At 48.0% G+C, this 12,066-nt stretch overlaps 1 protein-coding gene across 1 annotated transcript; it reads left to right on the top strand.

Annotated features, from left to right (window-relative positions):
• The first annotated feature begins 9,147 nt into the window (after positions 1-9,147).
• Positions 9,148-10,445, top strand: LOC103630259 (transcription factor MYB77). Its single transcript, XM_008651328.2, has one exon. The coding sequence runs from the start codon at positions 9,383-9,385 to the stop codon at positions 10,256-10,258; it is 876 nt and encodes a 291-aa protein (XP_008649550.1). The 5' UTR covers positions 9,148-9,382; the 3' UTR covers positions 10,259-10,445.
• The last annotated feature ends 1,621 nt before the right edge of the window (positions 10,446-12,066 follow it).

The raw sequence follows: 12,066 nt of genomic DNA, 5'->3' as shown, positions 1-12,066 counted from the left end.
AATGTGTATGTAAGAATGCTGAAACTAAAAAATATCAGACGGGTCAATCTTTTATGAGTTACTCAGAGAAAAAAAACATACTTTTTCAATCCCTGACCCATCAAAGTGTGGCCAGTGCAAATGCCCTGGGTCTCTACTCTCACCACACCCTTCTTGAATGTGAAGTACTCTGGATGAAGTACGGCAGTGAAGCTCACAGGATCATGAAGGAAAATTCCTGAACAGAAAACGACTTTCTGTCAGAAGCGTGGTTCTTCTCATATTTGATGGTAATTGGCAAAAGCATATAACAGTAGTATATTATTAATTTCAAATACCATGAAAACCATCAGAATTGGCATGCCAATCTCTGTAGAACTTGCACATCTCATATAAGAACGCTGCATGCTTCCCTTTCAAGTTGTTTTTGTAATAATGTATTATCTTTTTTTCTTTAACAGGAAAATGCATCCATGACAGTAACACCATAGTTTTATTAGGAAATTTCAGCTGAATCATGGTCGAAAAAATGAAATCTAAATGGTATGGGCATGCTAAGAATAACCTAAATGGTATGGGCATGATTACTTTACCTAACAATACATGATAAAAAAAATAACAATTCAGCTGATTCATGGTTGGAACAAAACCAAGGATTACAGAGTTCACACACCTTAAGTGGGGAAATCAACCAGAACTGTGCCTCGTAATGCTGATCTATCGAAGTTCCTTTTGCAGCTTCAATTAGCAAAGTTCAACTGCTAGAAGAACTGAAATAGAGAAGAAAAAAGTATTTAGCTACATAAGACGCTTCCCCTCATGCCCTCACAGAAAATTTCAGATTTACATATTCTTCCTAGATCTGCCAGCCAGCGCATTAGATAACTACAAGAAGTTTCAGAATAGAAGTTAACAACTTCCATTCTTTATATTAATTTATATCCCTGCTACTAAGTAGCCTAATAAAATTGGTTTTCATCGGTTCAGTTTATACAAAATCACGTATTTCAGTTAACCTCAACTGCAAATGTTGTTTAATTCAAACAAAATGAACTGCAAATGTCTCACTAAATAAATAGGAATCCTTGATTTCCACAAGTGGCTTCAGGATCTCCTCGACTCGGATCACGATGTACAAGGAACGGAGGATGTGAACGCCCACGTTCTTACAGATGCACGTAAATAGCTAATAAGAAACGACAAGTAATCAACAAAACAAAAAATCTTTTTAACGAACCTTGTTCTTTATAATTTTTGCATATAATAAATCTAATGAAATGATCATTAGAGGCACTGTACTTATTGCTTATTGCTGGGACATAAATCATCCTGAGTTCCTCACTTGTAATCAGAACTACTATTTAGAAACGTAGTGAGAAAAACGACTTATTAATTATCACCGTTGGAAATAGATCACAGTTGTTATAAAATTAGATACAAAATGGTGATAGTGGAATGCACTTGTACACAACTTATTTTCATTGGTTCAGTTTATACAAAATAAACAGCAAAGTAATCAGCAAAAATTCTTCTCTATTATGTTTACTAATCGAACCTTGCAGTTAAATTTAAGCCCTGAGAGAGGTCAGAGTTCATTCCTGTTTTTTATGACGGTATGACACCAGAACACAACTATTGATGGAAGATGCAAATAAAAAAGCTATCACTGAGAGAGCGCCATTAATAGTACTGGACATTGCAAATCCCCTTTACTACTGCGAGAGCACCACTAATAGTAAAGTACTGGATCTTGCGTGCTACTAAAGGATGGGCAGCGTACCTGGCTGTAGTCTTCCAGGAGAGCGTCGAGAAGGATGGAGGTTGGTGCTTTGCCAACCCTCTCCATAGTTGTGCCCCGAGTCACAGTCATATAAACGAGGCATAGACCCTAAGCATCATAATCAACCTATCAGTCTCGAGTTCGATCTCTTTACATGTAAAAAAGAGGCATCTTCACAAGTGTGTCAAAACTGTTTGTCAGGTATGAGTTCCACTTTTCTCTAGATTAGTTGATCAATCTGATGCCCCTCCTGAAAAGCTATCACCATGCCTAGGCTAATGAAATATGTTAGGCTGTACACAATGGTTTGAAGAAACAACAGCTCCTACTTTCAGTTATCATCCAGTATAATCAGTGAAGGTAACTAAAACAAGGAGTTTGCATCATCATCACCAATAATCTCTGCACGAGCAAACTCCATTCCTGAAGTGGTGAAATCTGTTCACGTCCCTCACAACAATCTCCCGATCTGTGAATTTGGAGATGAACTTGGTGACTGAATGACAGTCCTCACAAAGCCTGAGATTCTTTGTGATCCTTATTGGATCTCAAACTCATGAATCCACAGGAAGCAAACACATGAACCTCCTTGTTGGATCTCCAAATCTTCATCAAGAATGTGTAGATCAGGTCGCTAGAACCGGGACCGGGTAGATCCGTACTCTACACGGATGGAGCCTGTCCAGGGGAACGAGGCGCAGAGGGAGGATGCAAGGAAGGCACTCACTCTCCATCTACGAGAAGACGACGATGCAGAGCGCCCAGATGTCGAAGAAGTCAAACCAAACGGAGGCAGGCAGTGGAGGTGGATGTGCGCGTCTGGACTGGAGTGGCGGAGTCGGCGTGCGATGGAGGAGGCGGAGGCGACAGACAGATTCAAGTCCAGATCGCTTCTCTTACCAGAGCCACCTCCTCAGCAGGCCGCAGCTACTCCACGGTGACGGCCGCCATGAGAGCCCTCCTCTCCCTCTCCCGTCTCGCCCGACGGCTTCCAACTTCTCTCAGCCCTGTAAGGGCGCCGACAACATTACTCCTCCGGCACATCCATGCGGACGCCCCTCCGCCACCGCCATCTCATGACTCGACGCCCTTCGTCTCCCGCATCCTCGAATCGGAGCCGTGCCTGACCCCGAACGACGAGTCGGAGCCGGCATCTGATCCGACCCGCGACGAGTTCCTCGCGCGCTTCGTGGCTGCCTTCCGCCCGCAACTGGCGGCTGCCTTCCCCAACCATGACCGTGACGTGCTCGACGAGATGCTCCGCCTCGTCGCGGACGCCGTGCTGTGCCGCATCACCGGGACCGACCGGGGGGGCGCGCGGCGGTTCGGTGCTAGGCTCCGGCGCGGACAAAGGGCTGCGGCGCGCGGGTGGGTGCGGATTTCGCGGCGGCTGCGGCGTTGCGGCAGCAGAGGTCGGCGGGGCGTGCGGGAGCGGGGGTTTCGTTGGGCAAGGAGCGGGGGCAGTCTACAGATGAGTCTTAATAGTTGTAGAGATATATAGTCATGCAAGTCCTGGTTTCATGGATATACCACTTTATCCTGAAAATTGGATATATCAGCGCGTCACTTGGATTTTGCAAATGTTGTGATTCATGAAGCGACGTTTTGTTTGACAAGAGAAATAACTTTGATTAATTGATTATACTTAAATCGTTTTACAATGCAATATCGGGTATTTGGATCCTCATTTCCTTATGGTGGTTTTTGTGAGCTTTGCTTTCTTGAACAAGTTCCTAGTTTTCTACCATTTTCTTTGCTCCAAACCGGTTGCATAGAAATCTAAATAATGATAATATAATCTTTCTCAATGGTAGTTCCCTTGAATTTGATGGCCCAACATAGGGAAATTCAACGAACCCGATATTGGCTATTTAGAACATGTTGTAGCTATATTTAAGAGATCAAATCTATTTGAATTAAATTAAAACTTAGCATGTAGTCCCAGTCTCAATTTATAGTTCGTTTGTCTTTTTTACCAAGTTTGATCGGCTCGCCTTATTCATTTTTTATAAAAAATGAAAATTTCAAAGCCGTACCTAAAGTATATTATATGATAGACGATATCACAGTAAAAATTAATAATAATTATATTTTTTTGAATAAGACGAGTCGGTCAAATCTAAGGTAAAAAAGTCAAAACAAATTATAAATTGGAATGGAGGGAGTGTGTTTCACTTATGTTATAAAATAATGTGCAAATAACATGATCTTTGAATAAGAAATTCGCTAACTTTGGAATGGATCTTGGCAACTATAGTCCATCAAATTTCAGCTATATGCAGCAAAATGAATCTAGACTTTTTATAGTTGCTAGTAGACTTATTGAAGCACATCTAGTAGACTTATTGAAGCACATCTCTGTCAAAATTTGTCAGGAAAGTTAAAAATATTAGATTAATCAAGAGTCACTTAATTGAATGACTCCCAAATTGGAAACATGTCATGGTGATGACATCACTTTCTTGGATGCATTACAAGATCTAATTACAAAAGCTCGGTCACAAAAGTAGCAGAGGCACCCCTAGCATCCACATTCCTAGAGCCAACTAATGAAGTCTCCATCAACGTCTAGGAGTGTGTAGCCACCCCCATTGAAGTCAAATCGGTCCTCTTCGCCTTCGGCCTCTTTGGACGCGCCTTATGCACATCATAAAGCAGCCCCATCTGACAGAAAACGCAGTTGAGGCGGACCTCTCCTTCGCATAGCTCAATGCCCTTTTCAACCTCATGCTTCATCACCAGGCCAACCAAGCCCTTCGCTTCTTTCTCAATCTCCACCAAAAAATGTCCCCGGAACAGTCACCCAAATCCACAACAAAAGTCGGGCTTAAAATCTGCTCAGGAACCCTGCGAAGTCCCTTCATACCACTGACCCAATAGACCACCCACGACTCAGCACCTAGACTCTGCAAGCCAGGTACTCCTCGACCAAGTCTCTGTCGCTACTGGTTACCACGACAATGCCGAAGACTCGGTCATCGTGATCCTTTTCTGCAACCTTATAGCATGGAAAGGCTTCAAAATTGAATGAAGACATCATGCTCGGTTGAGGCCAACCTTCACCGCTCGGACAACACACATAGAACCAGTTCTCCTCTAACCACCCCACTTGTTCTTCGCACAAGGGATTAGTTGAACTACCTTCCCCTTAGTCTTTCCGATCTTCAAGGTAAAGGCGTAACTACCAAATTGGTCAACAACCCCATCTACAACCATTTTCTGCTAGTGTAAACAATAATGCTTCATGAAGACCTCAGCTGACGAAGTCCCCCAAAAGTAGCCATCGCCCACACAAACTTGCTTAGGGCAACCATAGCATTTAGAGACAATTGGTGGAGTTGGACCCTAAATTTCTCTAAAACTTTCACCAAAATTTCATGGTAGGGTAATCGAAGTACCGCACTGAAAAGACTTTCGAAGACCACCAACTTGCCCACCGGTCGTGGTGTGATCTCCGCACCTCTACCCCTGCCAAACCCCACTGGAAAATAACCCAATGACTCCATCTCCTTCACCCTTTGCTTTGAGGACTTTGATCAGCCCATGTTGTAATTTTCTCACCCAGACTACTAGAGCACCCAACCCTAACAAATGATAAAACATTCCCCGATGCAACAGTTGTCACCACGGTGATCCAACTGCTCGAAGACCACGATGTTGTTGCCGCGCTATTAAAACAAGCTAGAACAAGAAGACTAGTAGCACGGTCATTGACGATGATGCAGTGGTGGAGAGAAGAGGTTTTGCACGATGGTTGCAGGCGGAGAGAGGTCGGGTGCTACGAAAGCAACATAGCAGTAGGAATGGTAGCAGTCCCGCAGACCCAATATTTATCGCAAAAGAAAAAAAGCATATCAAACAACACCTACCGTGTCTTTTCCAATGGTCATATCAGCTCCCCCAAGGAAGTTCACACAATGACCGAGGGTAGTGTTAGTCCCCTTCAAATAGAGACTTTGGGATCGGTTGATTAGGATGAACCATTCCCTCGGGGGCTACTATTGGAGCGAAGGTCGAACCTAACCTCGATTGACCCTTTGTAAACTTGCATCGGCCACAACTAACCTGGCCTGAATGTAGGACTAGACTAAGCCAAAGGCACCGCCGAGATCTCTTCAAGTCAGGTAAAGAATGAAGGAAAACACAGGGGCTAAGCCTTCTTAGGGACAAGGGCTCGGAACTACCATGAAGCCTCCCTTTTTTCCTTGGCGGGAGGCGAGGGCCTACGTCCTGCGAGGGGCCAGGCAAGGAAGTGAAGGCCCTTTCTAGTGAGGGCTTCAAGAAAGTCTTCTCTAGGCGAAGGGGTCCAGCGACCTTGCCCTAATCGACAGGAATAAGCCAACACCTGTGATGTCTACCTCACGGATGAGGATCCACCCCGCTCTTGAGTGGCCCCACTTACCAGTGGTTAACAAGGGTGGAAAGTTTAGTGTAACTGGGGCGTGTGTGCATAGCCCTATAAATACCATGTTGTACAACATATTCTAGGAATGTAGTTCGTGGCCGGGGGTACGGGCGTATTTTAGGACACCGACCCTCGACTACCCTATAAATACCCACATCCCGTAGTAGAAGGGACACGCTTGACAAGACATTCAAGCTCTCAGCCACGTGTTCGCCACCTGTCGTTCCCGTTTCCGAGGCCTTGGGCCCATTGTTTGCAATCCCGACAGTAGCTCTAAGTTTGTGTCCTTGGTCAAGTCTGTTTGCTAGCTTATTGTTGGTTTCTTTTTTGTCACTCCATCCGCTGTCATCCATAAATTCCACCCACTGATCTGCTATCATCCATAAATTCCACCCACTAATCTCGTTCCTAGATTTTTGTACTTCATGAAACCCTCATTTGGTGATTGTTGTTAAAATAGCCATGACTTTCATATATGAACTCAAAATTAGGAACTTTTTTTACATTAGTTTAGAAAAACTCACGTATGTTTGTTCTCCATTTTGTTAGGTTTGGTATTTTTAGATTTGCTAAATTCGGTCTGAAAATTGAGTAACTGAGCTCTAAAGTCTCTGCACACTTTTTAAACCGCTGGTAGAAACATGTCCATCGACATTCGCCTTGGTCATCTGCGCTCCCTGGCTAGGCTCATTAAGTCCCGGCTATGCGTGGGCGGTGAGGGGCTCTGGCACCATTATTGTTTTCTATATGCCGCGCCGACCCCTGGCCTTTGGAGCCTGAGTCTCGACGCAACTTGTCGTGTTGTGGGTCCTGTAGATTGCCAGGGTACCCATGCCTTAGCTCGATAGATCATGTGTTAGTCGCAGGTCAAGGGTTCGTAGGTCATGAGTGGAAGGAGGATCGACTCCCCTACCATGGCTAGGCACCGGTGGCAGTTAATGCGGTTAGTTATTTATGGCGGGTCAATCTCAGGCCCGGCGTGGAATCCACTCGAGTGGCTAGCTTTCTCTCGGTTTGCTAGACCTCCTGTTCTAGATCCGCCTCGCCTGACCCCAGACTTGGTGCCTCGGGACTATCTAGAGGCAGGTCCTCTCGGGGTGGAACCTTCCGCCGTCCTACTCCTAACTTGTGGGCCTTAGGAACCCGGGGATCTTTTCCTGGTAGAGGGTGGCGTCTATAACTATATTCTGCACTAATTCAATTACAGTCCATGAGACATGCAGCCAAGTAGCATAACGAAACTTCATGACATTTTATTTGTGGATTCTATCTGAGACATATTTGGATCCTTAAACAATCGCAAGGAAATTATGTTGCTCATCTGTGTATTAACACCATGTATGACTTCATTGAAGTGACCTAGCAACCTGATAAAACGAATGAGTATGCCAGATTAGTAGATAAAATAAATTAAATGTTCTAGCTGACTACACCAAAGGGCATATTATTGTTCTAGCTGAAAGTAAATGTTCTAGCTGTCCATCTCAGATTTTGGGGTTCAGTTCAGATTATTCTTCGAGCTATCATTCTCATATTTTAGGGCTCAGTTTTCAAATTATTGTTCTATCTGAAAGTAAATGTTCTAGCTGAAAGTCTCATATTTTAGGGGTCAGTTCATATTATTATTGTAGCTGAAAGTAAATGTTATAGCTGTCCATCTTATATTTTAGGGCGCATCATATAGAATCAACCAAAAATATTATTCTTCTCGCAAAAGCTCAAACTGATGCTTCCCACAACAGATCAGTGTCAATGTTTTTTCAGAGCATACTGATTTCAAAATTCGTGAAGCTGTTAACCCACATTCAGTTCACCTAATGAAGGAGTGATGTAGCAGACTAATTAAAATAAATGATACATGATTTGTGCACAAGTGTTTACAAATAAATCTAAAAGGCAGCATTGAGAAGGCAACTGTTATGACCTAGAACAACAACGAAAAAATTTCATACGTACAGACAGCGGCAGACTTCCCCTACTGCTCCAGCATCAACCGCGCTGTCAGGTACCACTTGGGAGTTGTGTCGGTGTCTTGGCGACGAGGGTGGCGTGTAGGATGGATATCGAGCTGGTTCAGCTTAGCTCGGCTTGACTCGAGCTGACTCGTTAAGATAACGAGCTGACTCAACTCGTTATGTTAACGAGCTAAAGATCTAACTTAACTCGACTCGTTTGCTAACTCGAGCTAGCTCGATAATATAATGTTTAGTGTCTATCAACGGATATAAAAACATGTAACAAAAGAAAAGAAGAAGATCGATTTAGAAAAAAAAGAATAGAGTTTGCAACTTAAGTTTTCACACTCAACAAAGAACAAGATTAACTATAATAGAGTATAAGATTAACTATTTTGGATCGGAGATTAATATGATTTGACTAATTACTCCAACTCGTTTGGCTCGCAAGCCCGCTCGAGCTGGCTCGATATCGTAACGAGTTGAAATAGAAGCTCAACTCATTACAAATTATAAACGAATTAAGTCGAGTCGAACCACTAACGAGTCGAGTCGAGCGAGTTAACGAGCTAAGAGTTTTTCATGCAACCCAGTGGCGTGGATGGCCTCCTCGACGGCGTCGAGGTAGTGGTCCATTGGTAACGGCGGTGTCCGGTGATGTCGACGCACAGAAGTTGGCGTACTGAAGGACGGAGGCGTCGTCCTTCGTCGCGGGTGGCGGGTGATCGATAGAAAAATTAAGATTGGTAATGCTGATGGGCGGCGAAAAAAATGAGAAGCTCGTCTAAGATTTTTTTTTTGAAAAAACGGCATGAGGATTGTCTTTTATATTAAAAAAAATAAAAGACTACAAAGGCCGGAGTAGCAGACACTAATTATGATGTCACAAATGCCTCGAGCCAACTCCCCTCCCGTCTTCGAAACTTACCGCAGCCTTATTAAATGCTTTGCTCCTTCCAGAATTCGTCTAAGAATTTTTGGGCGCACGGCAAAAAGAAACCCGAGTAGAGAAATGTTAGAGTTCTTATTTTCTTGTTTTTCCTAAAACATCTGTTGGAGATGCTCACCATCCCATCTCAATCACACCACACGAAGGAGGAACGACGCAACTCCCGGAGCAAATAAGCGTCCAACCAAAATACCCACGTCCTTATATATAATACGCGCACGTAGCCCCGGCCGCGGCGACGGAGAGATAGGGTCCTAGGTCGAGCGCTGAGCCGGCAAGAACTGGTGGTGTCGTCGAGCGGTGGCGCGGGAGGGATGGAGGGCGGCGATGGCTGCGGCGTTTCGGTGGCGGCGTCGGGGTCCAGGAGGGTGAATCGGCCGTGGACGCCGGAGGAGGACGAGCTGCTGCGGCGCGCGGTCGCGCGGCACGGGCCGCGGAAGTGGCCCGAGCTCAGCGCCGATATCCCCGGTCGGTGCGGCAAGTCGTGCCGCCGGCGGTGGGTCGAGCATCTCAGCCCCGGCCTGGAGCATCGCGCCTTCACGCCCGAGGAGGACGCCGTCATCGTCGCGGCGCAAGCGAAGCACGGCAACAAGTGGGCCACCATCGCGCGGATGCTCCCCGGCCGCACCGATAACTCCATCAAGAACCGCTGGAACTTCGCGCTGCAACAACAGTGCAGGGCGGCGGCCGCCAGCGCCAACACCGCCGGGTGCGCCCTCCCTCTGCGGCCGGCGACCACGGCCCCCGTGCCGCTCCCCCATCTTCTGGATCTCAACAAGAAGTCGACGGCGGCGGAGGCATCCATTCCGTTCCATCGTCTGGAGCCAGAGGACGACGAGGGCATGGGCGAGGGCGACGACGGCAGCAGCGAGGTCTCCCCGCCCGCGCCGCTCACGCTAACCCTCAGCCTCTCTTCCGGCGTCCACGGCACCCTCGCATCGCAGAGCACCCTCGCATCGGCGGCTACCCTCGCATCGCAGAGCACCTTCGCATCGGCGGCGACGACAGCGGGGAGTGCAATGACAATGAGGACGAATCTTGAGCAGAATCCGTGGTTGGTGCCTGCGTTGCGGCTGATTGTTAGCGATGAGGTGCAGCGGAAGATGCAGGAGATGCGGCAGGTCACGGCTCCGGCCAGCAGGAGCAGCGCCGATGCTGCCGACGGCAGTGCCGCGAACGGCCAGGACTGATTGATGGAGCCGTGACGGAGTGGCGGGCGGCTTTCGGCCTAACGAGCTTCACCATCGTCTAAACTGTTTGTTCGTTTGTTCACTAAGCCTGCCCATGAACATGCACACCATCTATTGGTATTTTTGTTCTAAGGTTTTTCAAAGTAGCAGTGATATATGAACTTACGGACTATGCCGACACATTGAAGTTTTTGAGAATATACTGCTACTGCTCGTGTTCGTTGGTCTGGCTTTGGTACTTAATTGCTACTACTACGTACTAGCTACTGCTGCTTCGATTACAGCTTCTGCTCAGAAACCCATGCTCCTATCAGGGTTTGCAAAGGATGCAGAAGTTGGGATTTGGGCACAACTGGATACAATGGGTAATGGGACGTGTGTTTCCTTATATATGTTCTTGTCTTGTCGAGGTTTATTGGTGCCTGGAAAGCTTATGTTCTTAATTTAAAAATGCCTGGAAACTAAAATTGATTGTGATCCTTATATTTTCTTATGTTCTTGTCTGGCTTATATTTTCTTATCGGATATAGGATTGTGCCTGGAAAGCTTATGTTCTTGTCTTGTCGAGGTTTATCTTGTGTTTCCTTATGCTTTGTGTCGGGGACCATAATTAGGGGTACCCTCAAGACGCCTAATTCTCAGCTGGTAACCCCCATCAGCATAAAGCTGCAGAGGCCTGATGGGTGCGATTAAGTCAGGGATCAGTCCATACGAGTGACTCGATCACGCTTCACCCGAGCCTAGCCTCGGACTCGGGCAGCCGACCTCGAGGGACTTCCGTCTCGCCCGAGGCCCCCCTTTTTAACGGCGGACACATCTCCGGCTCGCCCGAGGCCTTGGCTTCGCTAAGAAGCAACCCTGACTAAATCGCCGCACCGACTGACCGAGTTGCAGGGGCATTTAACGCAAAGGTGGCCTGACACCTCTATCCTGACGCGCGCCCCCCGGCAGAGCCGAAGTGACCGCCGTCACTCCGCTGCTCCACTGACCGGTCTGACAGAAGGACAGCGCCGCCTGCGCCACTCCGACTGCAGTGCCACTCGATAGAGTGAGTCTGACAGGCAGTCAGGCCTCGCCAGGGGCGCCAAAGAGAACTCCGCTCCGCCCGACCCCAGGGCTCGGACTCGGGCTAAGACCCGAAAGACGGCGAACTCCGCTCCGCCCGACCCCAGGGCTCGGACTCGGGCTAAGACCCGGAAGACGGCGAACTCCGCTCCGCCCGACCCCAGGGCTCGGACTCGGGCTAAGACCCGGAAGACGGCGAACTCCGCTCCGCCCGACCCCAGGGCTCGGACTCGGGCTAAGACCCGGAAGACGGCGAACTCCGCTCCGCCCGACCCCAGGGCTCGGACTCGGGCTCGGCCCCAGAAGACGACGAACTCCGCCTCGCCCGACCCCAGGGCTCGGACTCCGCCCTGGCCTCTGCCGAACGACTTCCGCCTCGCCCGACCCAGGGGCTCGGACTCGGCCTCGGCAACGGAAGACAGATTCGACCCCAGCTTCGGAGGAGCCCCCACGTCGCCCGGCCTCGGGCGCAGGCCCGCCACGTCAACAGGGAGCGCCATCACCACTCTACCCCGAGCCGACTCGGGCCGCAGAGAACAAGACCGGTGTCCCATCTGACCAGCTCCGCCAGATAGGCAATGATGGCGCCTCCCAGGCTCCATGACGGCGGCGGCTCTCCGCTCTCTTACGGAAGCAGGTGGACGTCAGCAAGGGCTCGACCGCTCCGACAGCTGTCCTTCCGCCAAGCTCCGTTGCTCCTCCGACAGCCACGACATCACGCCAGCAGGGTGCCAAGATCTCTC

Source organism: Zea mays, chromosome 6 (genome assembly GCF_902167145.1).
Source record: "Zea mays cultivar B73 chromosome 6, Zm-B73-REFERENCE-NAM-5.0, whole genome shotgun sequence".
In the NCBI taxonomy this organism is placed as follows: Eukaryota; Viridiplantae; Streptophyta; class Magnoliopsida; order Poales; family Poaceae; genus Zea; species Zea mays.
Note: the sequence above shows the minus strand (reverse complement) of the source record. Positions and strands in the feature narration are given on the sequence as shown.

Excerpts from the sequence above, each read along its gene's own strand:
- LOC103630259 (XM_008651328.2), top strand. The coding sequence starts at position 9,383 with ATGGAGGGCGGCGATGGCTGCGGCGTTTCGGTGGCGGCGTCGGGGTCC.